The 16,839-nt window shown below is 39.6% G+C and overlaps 1 protein-coding gene across 4 annotated transcripts in view; it reads left to right on the top strand.

Moving 5' to 3' along the window:
* IFT43 (intraflagellar transport 43) overlaps positions 1–16,839 on the top strand; it is a 74,155-nt gene that overhangs the window by 10,904 nt on the left and 46,412 nt on the right. For all 4 annotated transcript variants that reach the window (XM_011370831.2, XM_011370830.2, XM_023537029.1 and 1 more), the window contains one exon: positions 15,840–15,904. In XM_011370831.2, the coding sequence (XP_011369133.1) occupies positions 15,840–15,904 (65 nt within the window). The remainder of the gene's footprint in view (positions 1–15,839; positions 15,905–16,839) is intronic.

Below are 16,839 nucleotides of genomic sequence, written 5' to 3'. Positions count from 1 at the left end.
TTTCATACCTACTACCTTGGTTTCAGTCACAGGGAGTCTTTACTTTGCTTATGCAGTTCTCTACTAATGCTAATTCCCTAAAATATTGTAAATCCATAGAACAGAATAGAATAAGAATAAATTTCCTAGGATAATCACCCCACTTTTTGCTGGGCTGACTCATACCTCTCCTTTGGGTTTAGCTTCACTATCACTCCTTTATTAGATGAGAATATTATGTTCTCATTTAAATTAGCTCTCCTTATTATACTCTACTCTCTTATAGCTTTTTTGTTTTGCTTTTTCTCTGTCACTCCAACCACAGTTTTAAAACTATGTTTATGTAATTAGGTTTGTCTCCCTCACAAATTGCAAGCTCTAGAAGTGCCTGTTCTGCTCCCCTGGCACTTCATAGGTCCTCAGTAAGCACTCGTGAATGAGGAACACGTGGAGGGGGGACGATGTGTTCAATTTAGGGACAGATAGTTTGAGGTGCCTGTGAGACCACCAGCTGGAGATGTCCAGAAGGCTTTGACATGTGGGACTCATGCTCCGGACTGGGCTCTGAGCGGAAGCTAGAGATTGGGAAGCCATTAGTACCGAGGCGGTAAATGGAGGCCCAGCTCTATAAGGGAGAGCTTTAAAGAGAGACGAGGCCTTGGGCAGAACCTAAGGAACACCCTTGTTAAAGGAACACACAGCCAAAGAAGAGCTCACAAAGAGAGATTGGGGAGGTGTGGCCAGAAGGGAGAGGGACACCTGTGGAGCCTAGAGCCAAGATAAGAGAGTGTGTTAAGGACTGGAGGGGTCAAGAGTGTTTGATGCTGCCAAGAGCATCCAGGACGGTGAGACCCTTTCTCTGGAGCAGGGTCTATTGGGTTTAGCAGTAGGGAGTCCCTGTGCTTTCAGGGAAGCAGTCAAGGGACTGTGCGCCTGGCACAGTACCACACACCAGGCAGGTTCTCAGTAAATATTTTGAAAGAATTGAGTAAATATATTATGACACGTATACAGTAGTCACCAAATGTAAAAGGCCTCCCTGTCTCCCTTCCAAATCTCTCTCTGCCTTTTTCTCTGCTAATGAGCCTTCTCGTGTCTCTTTTTCCTCCCCTTTCTCTTTTTCCTGTATCTCTTCCTGTTTTTTTACTCTTCTTTAGTGATAACAGAACTCGATTCCACATACTTCCATTTGCCCATCCATTCATAATATTTTTATTGACATTTATAAGTAGAATTTTATTCATTCACTCATCTTAAATTTAATATACACTTTCCAGTATCAAAATGAATAAGATAATTTTATATTCTAGTTGGGGAACCATACATTTAGACAAAAAATTATAATAAGTAGTATCAGAGAGTGAGAATGCAGAAGGAGCAACTAATCCTGCCTGGGACTTAAGGAAGCCTTCTTATAGGAGGTGACCCTTGAGGTGGGTTGAAATGAATGAGTAGGAATTTGCTAATGAGAGGGAAGAATGATGGGAAAAGCCTGTTCCAAGGGCCTGGAGTTTTCAGGGCATTGTGAACAATTTAGTGTACTGGGAACATAGGCCTTGTATTCCTAGTGGAGGAATTTGGGTTTATTTTATAAGTTGTAAAGAATTTAAAGCAGTGAATGACATTACTGACTTTTCTAGGAAGGTAAATCTGGCAGCTACATGGAGGGTGGTGTGGATTGGGAGAGAGTATTGACAGGGAGACCAGGAAGAGATGGTTGGAGCAGTCAGTCCTTTTGAGAGATAATGAGGAATGCCCAAACGTCAGGCATTCCCAGACCGTTTTAACAGTTTTGGGTATCTGCATACCACTCACATTATTATTAACTTAACATTTTTCTTTTAATCAGCTGCCCTTTTATATTTCAATTTTATATTTATTATTATTTTTTTATTCAACTATAGTCGACATACAGTATTTTATCAGTTTCAGATATACAGCATAGTAAGTATATTTATTTTTAAAAAGAAACTTTATCAGTGAAATTACATTTTGTGATAGTTGTATATATTTTTTAACATACATTAAAATACATGGGTGGCTGTATTTAAAAAGGCACATTCGTTACCAACTCCAGTCATCTTGCTTATACCAGTGGCATATGTACCTTACTTTGGGAGATAATAAACTAAAGCCTGGCAAAGGGGAGAAGAGAAGCGGTCGGTGCCCAGAGCCATTTTTAAGGGGAAATGGAGAGGATGTGGTAACAGATTGGCTGTTGCGGGTGAGAGGGAAAGAGAGTCTGGAGTTGACTCCTTGTGTAGCTAAAAGGACTGACTAGATAATGATATTTTTGAGGCTGAGGATTTAAGAGTATCAGCAGTTGGAGAGCAAGAAGAGATCATTATTTCGTTTTGGGCATGTTGAATTTGAGTTTCCTTCAGGATTTTCTATGGTGGCACACAGACTCTTCATGATCTCCGAGTGCACATATTTGAGGGTTTCAAGTAGAGAAGAGATTTGTATTCAGAAAACACTTTGGCAATAAGTGGTCAGGGATGGATCCAGGTTTTGCGAGTCCTGAAACCTATGCAATTTAGAGGCCTTCCTTAAGAAAAATAATTCAAAATTATGAATTCAAAATGTGATATGAAAGTAAATACTTACTTATAATGAGAAAAGAAATCACGGCCAAATTATTAGAGCCTTGGATATTTGGGTGCCTTTCTTTGAAGATCGTGTTAGGTAGGGAACCAGAAATGCATGCATAGAAATGCCTCTTGATTGAGACCTAGCTTCCCCTCCTTATCTAGAACTCTCTGTAACTCCCAGGGACCTGTGCAGGTATGGTGTATAGAATGGAGGAAGGTGAGACTGAGAATAGGGAAGCCAGGTAGGATCCAGCTGAGAGAAGGTAGAACATGAGCTTGTTAAATTGCATGGTTGTGCATTTTCTTCATTATCTCTCAGCAGGCTGGGTATTGACACAGCAAAGGCATATGGTTGGCTTGATCCAGATTTTGGGGATTTCTAGGAGAAATGTGGTAAAAGGACAAGGGTGTAAGGCACAATGTGATGGAGTTGAAAGTGAGCTGGGTTGATAGGAAAGGCAGTAAAACCAAGAAGGAAGTTCTTAGATAACGGAGGGAAGGAGGGGACTAGATATTTCAGAGATGAAGTAGTTCCAGGTTATGATGAGTTTGAAAAAGTAGCAAGATCATTGGCATCTAAAGGGTGGAGGAGCTATGAAGCTAAGCATTAAATTATTCATGTGAACCTTCACTTAGAATGATGGGACCAGTTATGGAGCAAGAATGCCCAAGTTTTTGATCAGTCTGTTCTCAGATAATTGTTAGCAACAGGGAAAAGAAGGAAAGAGGTGATGTAGCTGAATGGTATGAGTTTCAAAAGAAGTGTTCTGTAGTAGTTTGGAAGAGTATGGTCTAGAGGAACTTTGGGAGATGAGGCAGGAATGCTGTCTTGGAACCCTGGTTTGTGGGGTTTTAAAGCATGAGTGGGCTCTGTTTGAGAAACTGCAAGAGAAATGAAATCCATGGGGGAAAGCCAGGTTTTAGGAGAGGCGAGAAGACAGAGAGTGCTGTGAATAGAGAATATCTAATCTGTTTAGGAACCGTAAGATTGTGGTCAGAAAGCCTCACTGAAATCATTAGCTAGGCTAGATTTCTTCTCATTATGTAGCATGTCAATAATTACTGAGAAAGAGCAGAATGATAGTAAAATATTCTTTTAATAATGATACTTTACAGGAAAAGGGTATTGACTGATGTTGAATGTCACTGGTGATAGACTGAAACATTTCTGGTCACATGCCTTTACCCCACATAATAGAGAATTATGTCACCATGTTTAGCTGATTGCTTTTATATTCCATTTTAATCCCTCCAGTGGCTTTTTAGGTATATAGCTTTTTATACTATTTTTTTTTTGTGGTTGCTCTAGGGATTGGCATATGCATCCTTATCACTGGCTACATAGTGTTAATCTTGTACTACTTCATGTAAAATGTGAGGTCCCTTGCAGCAGTGTAAGTCACATTTGTCCCCTCTCATCCTTTGTGCTAGTGATGTCACATACTTTGAAACTACATATGTTATGAGCTCCACAATACCGTTTGTCATTCCACTTTAAACAGTTGTCATTTAGAGAAATTAAGAGAAAAAAGGTGGTCTTTTATATTCATTTACACGTCTGTTTCATTTTGTAGATCCAGGTTTCCATCTGGTGTCATTTCTCTTTAGCCTGAAGAACTTTTCTTAGCATTTCTTGTAGTACAGATTTGCCAAGAACAACTTCTCTATTTGATTGATCTGAAACTATTTTTATTTCACCCTCATTTTTGAAGGATATTTTCTATTGATAAAGAATTCCAGATTAAGATTTTTTTTTTTTTTTTTAGGTGAGGCAACCCTTGGTTGACCTCACAGATTGCACGGACCTTGTCATTTTACAATCCCTTATTTTTTATTTTTTTACACCTACAGCACCTGATCTTCCTAGATGGAAGATTTTTTTTTTTTTTTAATTTCGGCACCTTAAAGATCGATATTCCTTTGTCCTGGTCCTCATTGCTTCTAATGATTGTTCTCCTGTGTATAAATCTTTTTTTCTTTCTCTTGCTGCTTTAAAGATTTCCTTTTTATCTTTTTTGATTTTTAGCAGTTTGACTATGATGTGCCTACCTGTGATTTTTTTTTTATATTGATTCTTCTTGGGATTTGCTGAGGTTCTTAGATCAGTTAAATCAATATTTTTCATCAAATTTGGGAATTTTTTGGCCTTATTTCTTCAAGTAGCTTTTCTGCCCAACTTTTTCCCTCCTTGTTCCTGAGACTCCAATTGCATATATATTAATATATGCTTGATTTTTTTCCCTGAAGTATTATTAATTTTTTTTTTAGATTCTTCAAATTGAATATTTTTTGTTGACCTGTCTTCAAGTTCACTGATTATTTCTTTTATGTCCTCATACTGAACTTTTCATTTCAGATATTGAACTTTTAAATTCTAGATTTCCATTTGTTTTTCCCCTATTTGTTTTTTTTTCATTTATATAGCTTCTGTTTTTGTTAGATTCCGCATTTGTTCATCATTATGACCTTATTTTCTAATAAGTTCTCAAAGATATTTAAAGTAGCTGCTTTAAAACCCTTGTCTATTAATTGCAATATCTGGGTCATCTTGGGGTCAGTTTTTATTGTTTTTTTTTCTTTTGATGATGGGTCACATTTTCATGTTTCTTTACATGTCTAGTAATTTTTGCTCGTACAGAAGACATTGTGGATAATACATTGTAAGAACTTTGGATTATATTACCTCCTCTGAAAAGTGTTGATTTTTGTTTTAGCAGGCAGTTTAATTATTTTCAGATCACCTTGAACTTATGAAGACTTGGTTTTAGACTATTAGATGAAATCTATTTTGGTTTTGCTCATAGTCCCAGAGAAAATCTCATAGTCCTAGAATATGATCTTTTCTCCTAAGGCATGGCTATTCTGGGATTTCAGTGGAAAACTCAAGGTGTATACCAAGTGCCTCTCACTTGGTGGAACTCAAACTTCAATCTCTCTTCCTTAAAATGAACAGCAGCTAAAATCTCGTCTCTACTTAAGTTTTTGTTTTGTTTTGCTTATTTGTTTGTTTGCCCTTCAGTAGTTGCTTTTCACTGGGTTTCTTGGAATCTCCTCCATGGTATTAACTAAAGGAATTTAGGAGAGTTTATATGCAGAGTTGGGGTTCTCTCCTTCCCAAGATTTTTTCCTCTCTATTCTTATTGACTCTTGCAGCCCCGAAATTTGTCTTCAAGCCAGTGAAACTGCAGCTTTCTGCTTGAATTTTAGCTGTTCAGTTGTTGCCCAGACTGGGGATTGCACTCAAAAGGAAAATTCATTTAAACATTTAAACATGGATTTTTTTACCCAGTTCAGTTCTTATCTTTCAAGGATCAAATCCCTTCTAGTTTCTGCCTGCATTTGTTTGCCCTCTAGTGCCTTGAAATAGTTGTATTATATATTTCGAATACAGACTGTTCCCCAATTACTGGATCCAGAACCTGCCAACTGCTTTTGGATTATTTTAGAAAACACTGCAGTTTTTTCCAGGTGGTAACTGTTGGCAAGAAAAGAATGAAAATGGCTGATGTAGAAACAGATTGTGGTGATTTTCTCTTGGGATAACTGACAGGCATTCAGGCACATTAGCTATTGAGACAGAAAGTGTTCTGACATCAGTGGTGTACTTGGAAGTAATTATCAGAAGAATGGGTATGAAAGAGGCCCAGAGACCACGGATACAGTCACCAGGATGTAAGTGCTTATTCATGTAGATGCTGTGCTGAGCACTCTGAAAAGTTAATTTAGAAAGTTGGAAGTCAAGGGCAGGAAGTCTTCCTGTACATCCTAAACTGAGTAGCAAAATGTATAGTTTAAGTGACTTTATCCAGATCAGGCCATTGTCACCTGGGAGCTGTAGAATGGCTGGCCTTCAGCCTTTCTTGTTTGAGAAAGGGTGGGAAGAGAGTCTGAGAAATCAACTTTGGGCTTGGATTGATAAGATGAAAAGAGATAGAGCATAACACGTTTTAACACTGGCCTATGAGTAAGTTTTTACCAAAATGAAAAAACAACAATGTGGTAAGTTTTTCATTAACCAAACTTACTTAATTTAAAGGACTATTCTTTATCCTGTTTTGTGTCTTTCCTAATTTGGTGAGATTGGAAAAGTCTCTTCTTTAAATAATGAAATGATGGTGAGAGGAAATGGTGTTTTTCTTTTAAATATTCTTAACAAAATTAAAAACTGTAAATTAAAAAAATTAAACGCTGCATCTGACCTCCCACAAACAAAATTTGTTTTTTGAAATACTGACAGTTCATGAAATTTGGAAGTTTGAGGAACAATTCTAGAAGTTAAAATTTTTTTTTAGGAGCACTGGGGTCACTGGAAATGTTGACGAGGGCAGAGTGAACTGTGTGCTAATTTGCCAGCTGTGACCCTGATGTGCTTAGAGTGTCTTCTCCTCTTGCTTCCACAACGGAGGCAGCATGAAGAAGAACTGCACGTAGGACCTGCAGTGCCTTTGGTCTCACCACAGTGAACAGAGTGGGGAACGGAGCCCGGCCTTTCTCTCTAGCTGTCACAGGCTGGGGGCTGCCAGCACATGGTGTAATACTTCTTTCAAGCTCCCTCCACTTCTTTTCCATCATCACCCTTGAGGAGTCTTGTGGGAGATCAGGTTTCTTAAAGCATCACGGTGACAGCTTGCTCCTCTGCTCTTAGCTTGCTCCAGGTTACTCCCGTCTGGATCTGGGCGAGGTAGCAAGTCTAGACTGTACTTACACAGTCGCAGGGGCCAGGAGGGCTTGCCTTTTGGAGTGCTGGGAATTCACACCCTTGACCGTGCACATTTCTGGCTGCCCATATGCCGGATGGATTTTAACCAACTGAAAATGACAAAAACGTATAGGTTTTGATTTATGATCGAAGTTGAAAGGAATGTTTATTTTGGCTGAACTGCAAAATCTGTGGGGGAACATGGCATTTCTTTATATGTATATGGAAAGTACAGACCCAAGAAGAGTGAGAGCTGATTTAGGATGACCCAAAGGGAGGTAATTAAGATTATGAAGATGCTATCCGAGGGAGGAAAATCCAGGATGAAATTAAGAATGATTTTGGGGGTTGAAATCTGTTCTGGCCCAGCCTCTTCAACAAACTGCTAGCAGTGCTGTTCCATGAGTCATTTGAAACATGGGCAGTTTGATGACTGTGTATTGAGATATGGGATGTGGGTCTTTTTATTATAGGGTGTGTGGGAATATGTGGGGAATGTGACACCACCTGTGTTATTGCCAGACACTGTGGTTGTCCTGAGCATCACACTGATTTCTCAGTGAGCAGCAGAGCTGTGGTTTCCTCTTCTTGGTGCAGGCAACTTTAAAGTGTTTCTCTCTCTTCAGGGAAGCTGGAATAGGTAAGAGGTGGATCGTCAGAACAAACCTGTGCAAGGCAGTCCCAAATAAAATGCCCTGCAGTGTTTGCCTATCAGAAACTTCCCATTGCTTCAACCTTCAGCATTCAAGATTTTTTTCTTCCAAAGCCTGCATTTTATTACTATGATTATTTCAATAATAATATAGTAGACACTATCATACATAGTATAGTAGACACCATCACCAACATTTATTAAGTGTTGGCTGTGTGTCAGAGATTATCTCTGGTGTTTACAGCAGATCTACAGGGGACTTCTGACCATTCTCATTTTACACCTGAGGAAAAGGCTTAGTGAAGATGTGATTAGCCCAAGGCCAAACAGCTAGAAAGTGACAATTCTAGAGTTTGTCCCTCCCTAGACCCTACCTTGGCCTCTCCTTTCCTCCCCAGACTCCACCTTTAAAACTACATCTTTTCTCTTTTACCTCTTATTAGCAAACTCATTTCTCCTTCCACAGTTTAGTCACTTATTCTTCAAAGTTACTGTACCCGTTGGTATGAGTAGACTATCTTAATGACATGCAGTAAAGGCACAGGTACTTTCCAAGTACAAAGATGTATGCTGAATTCAGCCTAACACTGCTTGGCACAGTGCTCATGCTGTTACAGTTTATTTGGGGCATTACTTCTTAATTTGGACTTTGTCGTTAACCCTTCCCTTCGTTTTCCTCACTAAAATCACTAAAGGGATAAAGGTTAGACCAAGCTATTTTCTGGTCCTCCTATCTTTCTGAACATATCATCTGAACGTGTTATCGACTTTTTGCTGTATTTTCTTAAATGATAATTTATAAAATATTTTAAAATATACATTTATGTTTTACATGTAATTTTTTGCTGAATTATTTTGAAGCAAACATCATGACATGTCGCTTCAGCATATATCTCTAAAAAATAGGAACGTTTTCCAAGAAATCTACTTTTTACACCTAATAGTATTGACAATTCCTTAATATCATCTGTTACCCAGTCCATAATTCATTTTCCCTAGTTGTTTCCAAAATGTCTTTTATAGCTTTTTTTAAAACTAGAATTCAATCAAGAATTAAATTAGAATAGTCCTCTACTCCATTCCCCACATCTTTTTAATGGTATTGACTTTTTGAAGAGTTTGGGCCATTTATTGTATAGAGTTTCCCTCATGCTGGATTTGTCTGATGCCTTATTCCAAGTGTCATTGAACTTACTCCTCTCTCACCTGATTTCCACTAAGCTGGATATCAGTTTGGAAGGCTTGATTAGATCTCGGTTGAATGAGGCAGGAATTTTTCCTGGGTTGTGCTGTGCGCTTCAGGAGGCAGCACGTCGCTTTCCACTGTTCATGCTGCTAAGTTTGATCACTGAGGTAGGATGGTGATAGATAGATATCTCTATTGTTAAGGAATGTTTTTTCCCTTGCAACTGGCATGTGATGTATGCGGTGATTTTTTGACACTATGAGAATGTCCATTTCTCCATCAATCAATCTTTTACCTGATAGCTTTAGCAACAACTATTGATGATCAGGTTTCTTTTTTATATTTAAAATAGATTTTTTATTTCGATATGTCCATTTTAGCTTGCAAGAGCTATGTTTACTCACAGGGGTTCTTGCACTGTCCATTACCTTCGATGACCTTAAATCCATAAGAAGATAATCAGGTTTATAATGAATTAATTGTCGGACCCAGGGTTGAGGCAGGAGGAAGACATTGGCAGAGATGGAACTGTGCATGGTGGACAGATTTGAGGAATAAATGCCAGCCCCTGCAGCGCATGCACGTATTAATAAGTGTTAGTTTTCTCTCTCAAGAAGCATAGAAGAACAGCTTTCTTGGATCTTCTTTCGGATTGCTGGAGAAAGGGAGGAAAGTTTAAGCCAGTAATCTAGGTTTGAGCATAGGAGCTGTTTTGCTCCTAGAAGCTGGAAGATGGGTAGGTGTGAAGTTTGCAATGGATCTTGCTTAACTAAATGTATTTTCTGCTGGGAATTTATGTGTATGTTTGGACTGGCTTTTTGAAACAAGTTGCAGTTTGGCTTTTAGACTGATTCATATTGTGGGGTTTCTCTAGGACTTGTAAGAGTATGTGAGAAGTTTCTAAACTCAAAAGGCTCCTTTTTTGGCACTGCAGCATCTTTTCCATTTCGGCATCTTAAGAATCTGGGGGAACCATATAAAGATCAGAAACAAGTCTGGCCCTAAAGGCTTCCTCTGACTTGGTAATTCCAGTGAGTTGAATCCTGGCCCATTCGGATGAGACCATATAAAGAGGACGTTTCCTGAATTTCCCGCTCTCTGCCTATCACAGGCTCCTTTTTGTAGAAAGCTGGTATTTCAGGACTGCAACCACGAGTCACGTGCTTCCCACTCTTTACTCGCAGTCATTCCTGCCCCTGTTTATTTTTGGAGAGAGCACATTTTTGCTTCTCTTCAGGAGCTATGCGGGGTCCTGGCCCCTTCCGTCCATCAGGCGGCAGCCGGGCAGGCTGTGCTCATTTCCCACACTCAGAGACATGACTCTGGCTTTCAGGAGAGATCAGGAGGGAAACACTGCCTTAGGGCTGCTGTCACCCGTTCCTATTTCTGTCCCTCCTGGTGTTGCACATTTTAAGACTTTCCTTTTTTAAAACTAGTTTGGGTAATGTTACCTGGCAGTAAATCTGCCAAAATTGGAAATGGTTTTCCCAGCAGATATCTTGGGGCTGTGCCTCTGGTTTTCAGAAGCAGAGCACTTTAAAGAATACACCAGGACTAAAGAATATGTCAGGGCTTCTTTCTGGCTTTTAAGATCTTTTGAGCGCTACTCTCTCTCTAGCCATCCAGGGTTTTTTGTTTTATTTTGTTTTGTTGTTTTGTTTTGTTTTGTTTTGTTCTGTTCTGTTTTCCCTCCCTCACACAGGGACAGCAAACAGATTTCTTCCAAAGTCATAACTCAGACTGGCAATGTCTTCCCAAGTGCTTGATCAAGGAAGATTCTGGAGTTGGTGTGCTCCATGAAGAAGAATGCCACAACTGTCTTAACCTGCCTGAAGATTACGTTTCTAGTTTCAGGGATGGAACAAGAGTAAATTCCCTTATCTTTAAATGCTCAGCCATTACACAGAGAATTCAGAACACAGAGAACTCAGACACACAAGATTTGAGAAAAAATAAACCACACATTCATGTATTCTCTTGTCCTACCCAAACCTGATGGGCAGGAGAGAGAAGGACCCCTGGCCCAAATGGGGGGATCCATAACTAAAGGGTCACAACTTCTCACCATTGCAGATGGGGACTGGGGCTCTGACATTCAAGCTGGGGAGGGCATCCAGGCCCCCTTCCAAAGTCCCCCCTGCATCTGATCTGTTACCACATGGGGAGGGGAAAGCACAGCAGTTCTGACAGCTGGTCCTAAAAGGAGAGTCAGTAGTGTCTTGGCCTAGGAGGTGTGTCCTGTGTTTCAGATCACCCTGGGGAGAGGGCTATGGGGCTCTTTGTGAAACAGGGCTAACTGGGTATCTAGATGTCATCAGAGCTCCGAGGGAGAGCAGCCAAGCATTCAGGGGCTGGACTGTCCATGCAAAAGAACCTACCATCCCTTTTAAATGATATTGCTAAAAGCCATTCATGCGCTTACCTTTCAAACAGATCATTTGTACCTAATTTCAAACTACTGCATTATGATCAAGTTACATCAGCTTCTACTTACAGCCTGCAGTGTAATGTAATGGATGCTGTAATGTAATGGATGCTGAGGAGTCAGACTCTCACAGAATTTTCCCTGGGCTCCCTCCCTTATGATGACCAGTGAATAGCATTTGCTATAGCCTGAGCGTTATATGCTATCCTACATCTTATATCTGGTTGCTTCTGGAATGCTTTTCTTATCCTCTCTGCTTATCTTTCCAATCCAGAGCAAGCCCTCACTTTTTCCTTAAAGCTTCTTTGACTTCTGCTTGTCCTTAGCACTTCCCAAGTTGGTACAAGTTTGTTTAGTCTTTAGTTCTGTATTACGAGCTTATGCATGCTTGTCAGAGCACTGTCTTAATGATGCCCCAGGAGAAAGTGGCCCAGTAAAAACTATGGAAGGTGACAGAAAAACTGCAAAATTCAGCGGAACTGCCCGTGGCTGAGGGAATATTCCTCAGCGTCATGTTTGGCCCCTGGATACAGCCGGTCTCTGGGAGGATTCTCAGTACCTCCACCCTGATGGCTACCTCCCACCTCCACTGTGGCCTCTTACATTTCAGATTAGGCCTGATGTCCAGTCACAGATTTCAGACAGACCTGACATACTCCAAATCCAGCCTCTTCTCAGCCTCAATGAACTGGGGTAACATTTGGGGACAGGGGTGACATCTTGCTTTTTCTAACTCACCTGGTATGCATAGGACAGTGCTTAGCTCCCCACATAGGGAACAAAGCTGAATTCTGGGGAAGAGCCTTTACAACTTGGTAATAGTGGTTAATTAAGTCTGTCTCATCCAGACAGAGTATCTGTGTGTGGCTGTAACAAGACTCATGGTAGAGAATATTTCAAAAGAAATTTCTTATCCTTGGACTCGGAGTACTAAATCATGAACGTAAGGATTCCCCATCAGGAAAGAGACATCTCTCAGTGAATGCCCAAGCCCTGCCTCGCAGGTGTTAAGTTCTGCTGCCTTTTCATCTCCTATCTGCCTCAGCTCTCTCTCCTAAGGTTGGCCAAGACTCCCTTTGGGGAGCAAGGAGGACAGCTGTAAAACCCTGTCCTGTTTTGTGCAGAGAATGTCTTTATAACTCTTCCTCTCCCAGGTCATCTCAGTGAAAAGCGTACATAGTTTTTACAACATATGTCAAGTCAAATCCTGATGTCTTGGTCGTTAGTGTAAAAAAACTTTTGATTTTGCAACTAGTTAAATTCTATTGGATGCGGAGGAGTGACTGTTTTGTGGTGATCTTTTTGGTTTTGGTGATGTAAGAATTTTTATGAGAATTTATTTGAGCCAAACTGATGACAATTGCTAGGAAGCAAGATCTCAAATGCTCTAGAGGATGACAGTTTTGCAGATTCTTTTATACATTTAAAATTAATAGAATTATGGAGGGAATGTAAGGAAGATTACATGAAGATGGGAGAAAGCAAGGTACAGGATAGTTAACAAGACCGTGTGCTCTCTTGAGGGTGGTTACACCTTCAGGTGGTCTGGAAAAGAAGGTTACTTCTGGCCTGTCAAACGTGTGTTGACCTAGATGCGCAGAAACAATGGACAGAGGTGGCTTACAAACCCTTCATTAAAGAAGTTATAGGCCTAGGGTGTGACTACCCACCATGACATGTCCAGTTAGAAATTTATGATCAGGTCACCCTGTGAGGTTACTTTTGGTTAGATTTATTATAGTGCCTCCTTTTCATCCACATTTTGAAGCTGGTATCCTAAATGAGCAGCTTGTACCATTTCGTAATGGGAAGAATATGAAAGAAAATGTGTCTTGGTGTTACTTCTATGTGGAAAGGTTTTTCACTCATTCTCTCAATAGCCATGGCTTCCTGGAATTTGTAGTTAAAGAAGAGAAAGTGATCATTTTGGTTTTTAGAATTTTAGAAAATTTTATTAACCATGTGTCAGCTCAAGCCAGACTTAGCGTCTTTTTTTTTCTTTTCTTTTTTTCCAACTTTTTAAATGGTAGCTTAAAATTTTAAAATAAAAACATACAGAAAACCACTGTATGGTCAGACAAAATGTGGAGTTCAGGAATTCACATTATCATAAGATGGTTCTATCTTTGGTTAAGACATATAAATGTTATATGCAAAAGCACGTGGATGGTTTAAAACCATATTGGTTTAAAACACCCTCGAGGGACCTGATACAGTTCAGTTCAGTTCTTAACTTTTAAGTCTCCTCAGCCCAGTGCCTTAGCTACCGTAAGGGCTCAGCAAGACAAGGTTCTCGGTCTCTGCTTGTGGTAGTCTGGGTTATTCTGATTCCAGCTGGTCCTTGCGGTTCCAGTGCTCAGTGCTGTCTGCACAGTCCAACCTCTGAGCTTCAGTTCCAGATTCCTGGGACAGAGAATTCGATTGGTTCCAGTTAGGTCAGACTGGTGCACCCTGGTTCAGTGAGCTGAGTCTAGGGAAGAAGGGTCATGGAGTGTAAGGCTTCCCCCTCCACCCTCAGGATGGACAAGTATGAGATGGCAGGCCCACTATAAAGGACGTGTGGACTGGGAAGCAGTAGTTGAGATCTTTGAGTATATCCTCTTTGGATTTCTCCCCTGAGAAACAATAGCTTGTTTTTCATGTGTACGTTTTTGTAGTTTCTGAGATGTACAAAGCCTCCAAATAGCTCCGTTACCTGCTTCTAGCATAGAAAACTCATTTGTTTTCCTGAAGTACTACTTATATTCCCAGGAACTAAGCTGGATACAGGCATTCTAGACCTTAGCTTCTTAGTCATTTCCAGCAGCTTCTGCCAACCCCAAAGAAAGGCCCAGTGTCTAGATGGAATATGTCCTTGGCAGGCTGGAGTGCCACTGGGGTGCTACTAGAGAAGCAGGAAAGAAAACGTATCTTGGTGTGAAAATATCAAAAGTATGAAGGTATTTTGGCATGTTAAGGGAGTGTTTTCTTAAAAAGTTACAAAGCCTTAAAGCAACAGATTTAAAGGACGTTGCAATGACACATTTTCATACAGGGGTCAGCAGACTACAATCTTCCTGCCAGTTATGGCCCGCTGCTTGTTTTTATAAAGTTTTATTGGAACACAGTTACACCCATTTGTTTACTTATCATCTGTGGTTATTCATTAACGTGCAGTGTCAGACTAGAGGAGTTGCAACAGAGACTGTATGGCCTGCAAAATCAAAAATATTTACCACCTAACCCTTCATAGAAAAAGTTTGCCAACCCCTGTTTTAGTCCATTTATCTTAAGTGCCTCCTTAGACTGAGAACAACAGTTATGATGATGTGAAATTCTTAGAGGAAAAAAGGAAATATTTCAAAAAATATCTAGGAAAATGCAGAGTAATCCAAAATAGGAAATATTCTTTGCTGTTTTACTTAATCTGAGTGATTAAGTGGATTGTTTGATGTTCCTTTGGCATTTTTAGTTGAGATATGCTGGTTAAGAATTCCTGTACGTGGGTTTCTGAATATATCCATTACAGGTGAATTTTCTTAGCCTAAGTAATTTGAGTAGATTTTTATCCACCAGTTTAGTTTATGTCTTTTAAGCAAGCCTCTTTCTCATATCTTTATTTTATTACTTTTCTGTTTATAAAAGTAGTATAAGTTGATTGTAAAAAAATTGAAAAATGCCCAACAGTATGCAGAAGGAAAATAAAAAATTTCCATAATTCTTTCACTGGAGTCCCCTTTTACTCATGTACTTAGAGCTAATTAACACTAGATATTAGGTATCAATAATCTTTTCACAAAATCAGAAGCATATACCTACTGTTTAGCAATATGTTTTTAAAAGTTGATATATATTGTACCTTCTTATATCATTAAGTATTCTTTTTAACATAGGTTTTCATTATTACATAGTATTTTCACATGTGTATTCTGTAATTTACTTAATTCCTTATTGCTGTCCATTTGGTTGTTTCCAATTATGTATCACTATTCAAAAATGACATTATGTTTGTCCCTGATTATTTCCTTGGGATAAATTCCTTGGATTAGAATTGCTGGCTCAGAAAGTATGAGCATTTATTTCTAAGGCTTTTAGTAGACATTGCTAAATTACCCTCTAGATCTTGCCAATTTATACACCCACCAGAAGGGCATGAAAGCACCCAGATTTTCATAGTAAATTTGAAAGTTTACTCTATTTGTATTTGAAAGGTTTTGATAGGTTGAATATTGGTTTTGAATACTGGTTTGGATTACTTTAACCTCAGCCACTGCTTGCTTGAGTGTACACATTGAGTGACTGTTATTTTGGCTTCTCTTTCCCTGTAGGCTCCCCCTCCCAAACCACCCCGGAGGCAAGGAGGCTGGGCAGATGATTCCTTAAAGGCTGCAAAGTGAGTGCCCACAGCTTATGGGAGGTGGGAGTGGGTGCTTTGCTCCTGTGTTGTTCTTTAACTTTTTTATAACAGCTTTATTGAGATGCGATTCATATACCTTACAATGCACCCATTTAAAATGTACAACTTAGTCATTCTTAGTATATTCATAGACTTGTGCTGCATCACCACCATCAATTTTAGAACATTTTTATTACCCCCCAAAGAAACCCCATACCCATTAGCAGTCACTTCCCATGTCCCCCCAACTTCCCCAGCCCTAGGCAACCACTAATCTACTTTCTGTCTCTCTGATTTGCCTATTCTGGGCATTTCATATAAATGGGATCATATGCGATGTGGTCCTTTATGACTGGCTTCTTTCACTTGTCATGATGTTTTCGGAGTTCATCCATATTGCAGCATTCTGTGTTGGTCTTCAAGTAGCTTTCTAAACAAAATGAGATTGCTTGTTAGTAACTGCTCGATTATAAATCATTGTGATCTTTAATCCCTTGCACTAAGTCTTAGATGAGAGGTAAGCCAAAAAAAGTACTGCACCAATGGGATGGCTGACTATCCACTATAACTGCTAAGATATACTCAGAGAGAGAATTTATTTTTCTTAAAGAATACATATTACTCCTATTCAGAATTTTCATCAGTAATTGTTACCTGCAGAATAGCACTATCAAAAATATTTTTTTCCAATTCTTTCCTCCTTCCTCCTCCCTTCTTGTTCTTACCTCTAAACACACACACACACACACACACACACACACGCGCGCGCACACACACACACACACACACACATTCATTCACTCACTCACTCTTCCTTCCCCCCTCCCTCTGAATCATTTGAAAACAAGTTGTAGTCATTCCGACATTTTGCCTCTAGATACTTTGGCACGCGTCTCTAAAGATTTAAGGACATCCTCCAAATAATCACGGTA

This window comes from Pteropus vampyrus, unplaced genomic scaffold (genome assembly GCF_000151845.1).
Source record: "Pteropus vampyrus isolate Shadow unplaced genomic scaffold, Pvam_2.0 Scaffold177, whole genome shotgun sequence".
Taxonomy (NCBI): Eukaryota; Metazoa; Chordata; class Mammalia; order Chiroptera; family Pteropodidae; genus Pteropus; species Pteropus vampyrus.
Note: the sequence above shows the minus strand (reverse complement) of the source record. Positions and strands in the feature narration are given on the sequence as shown.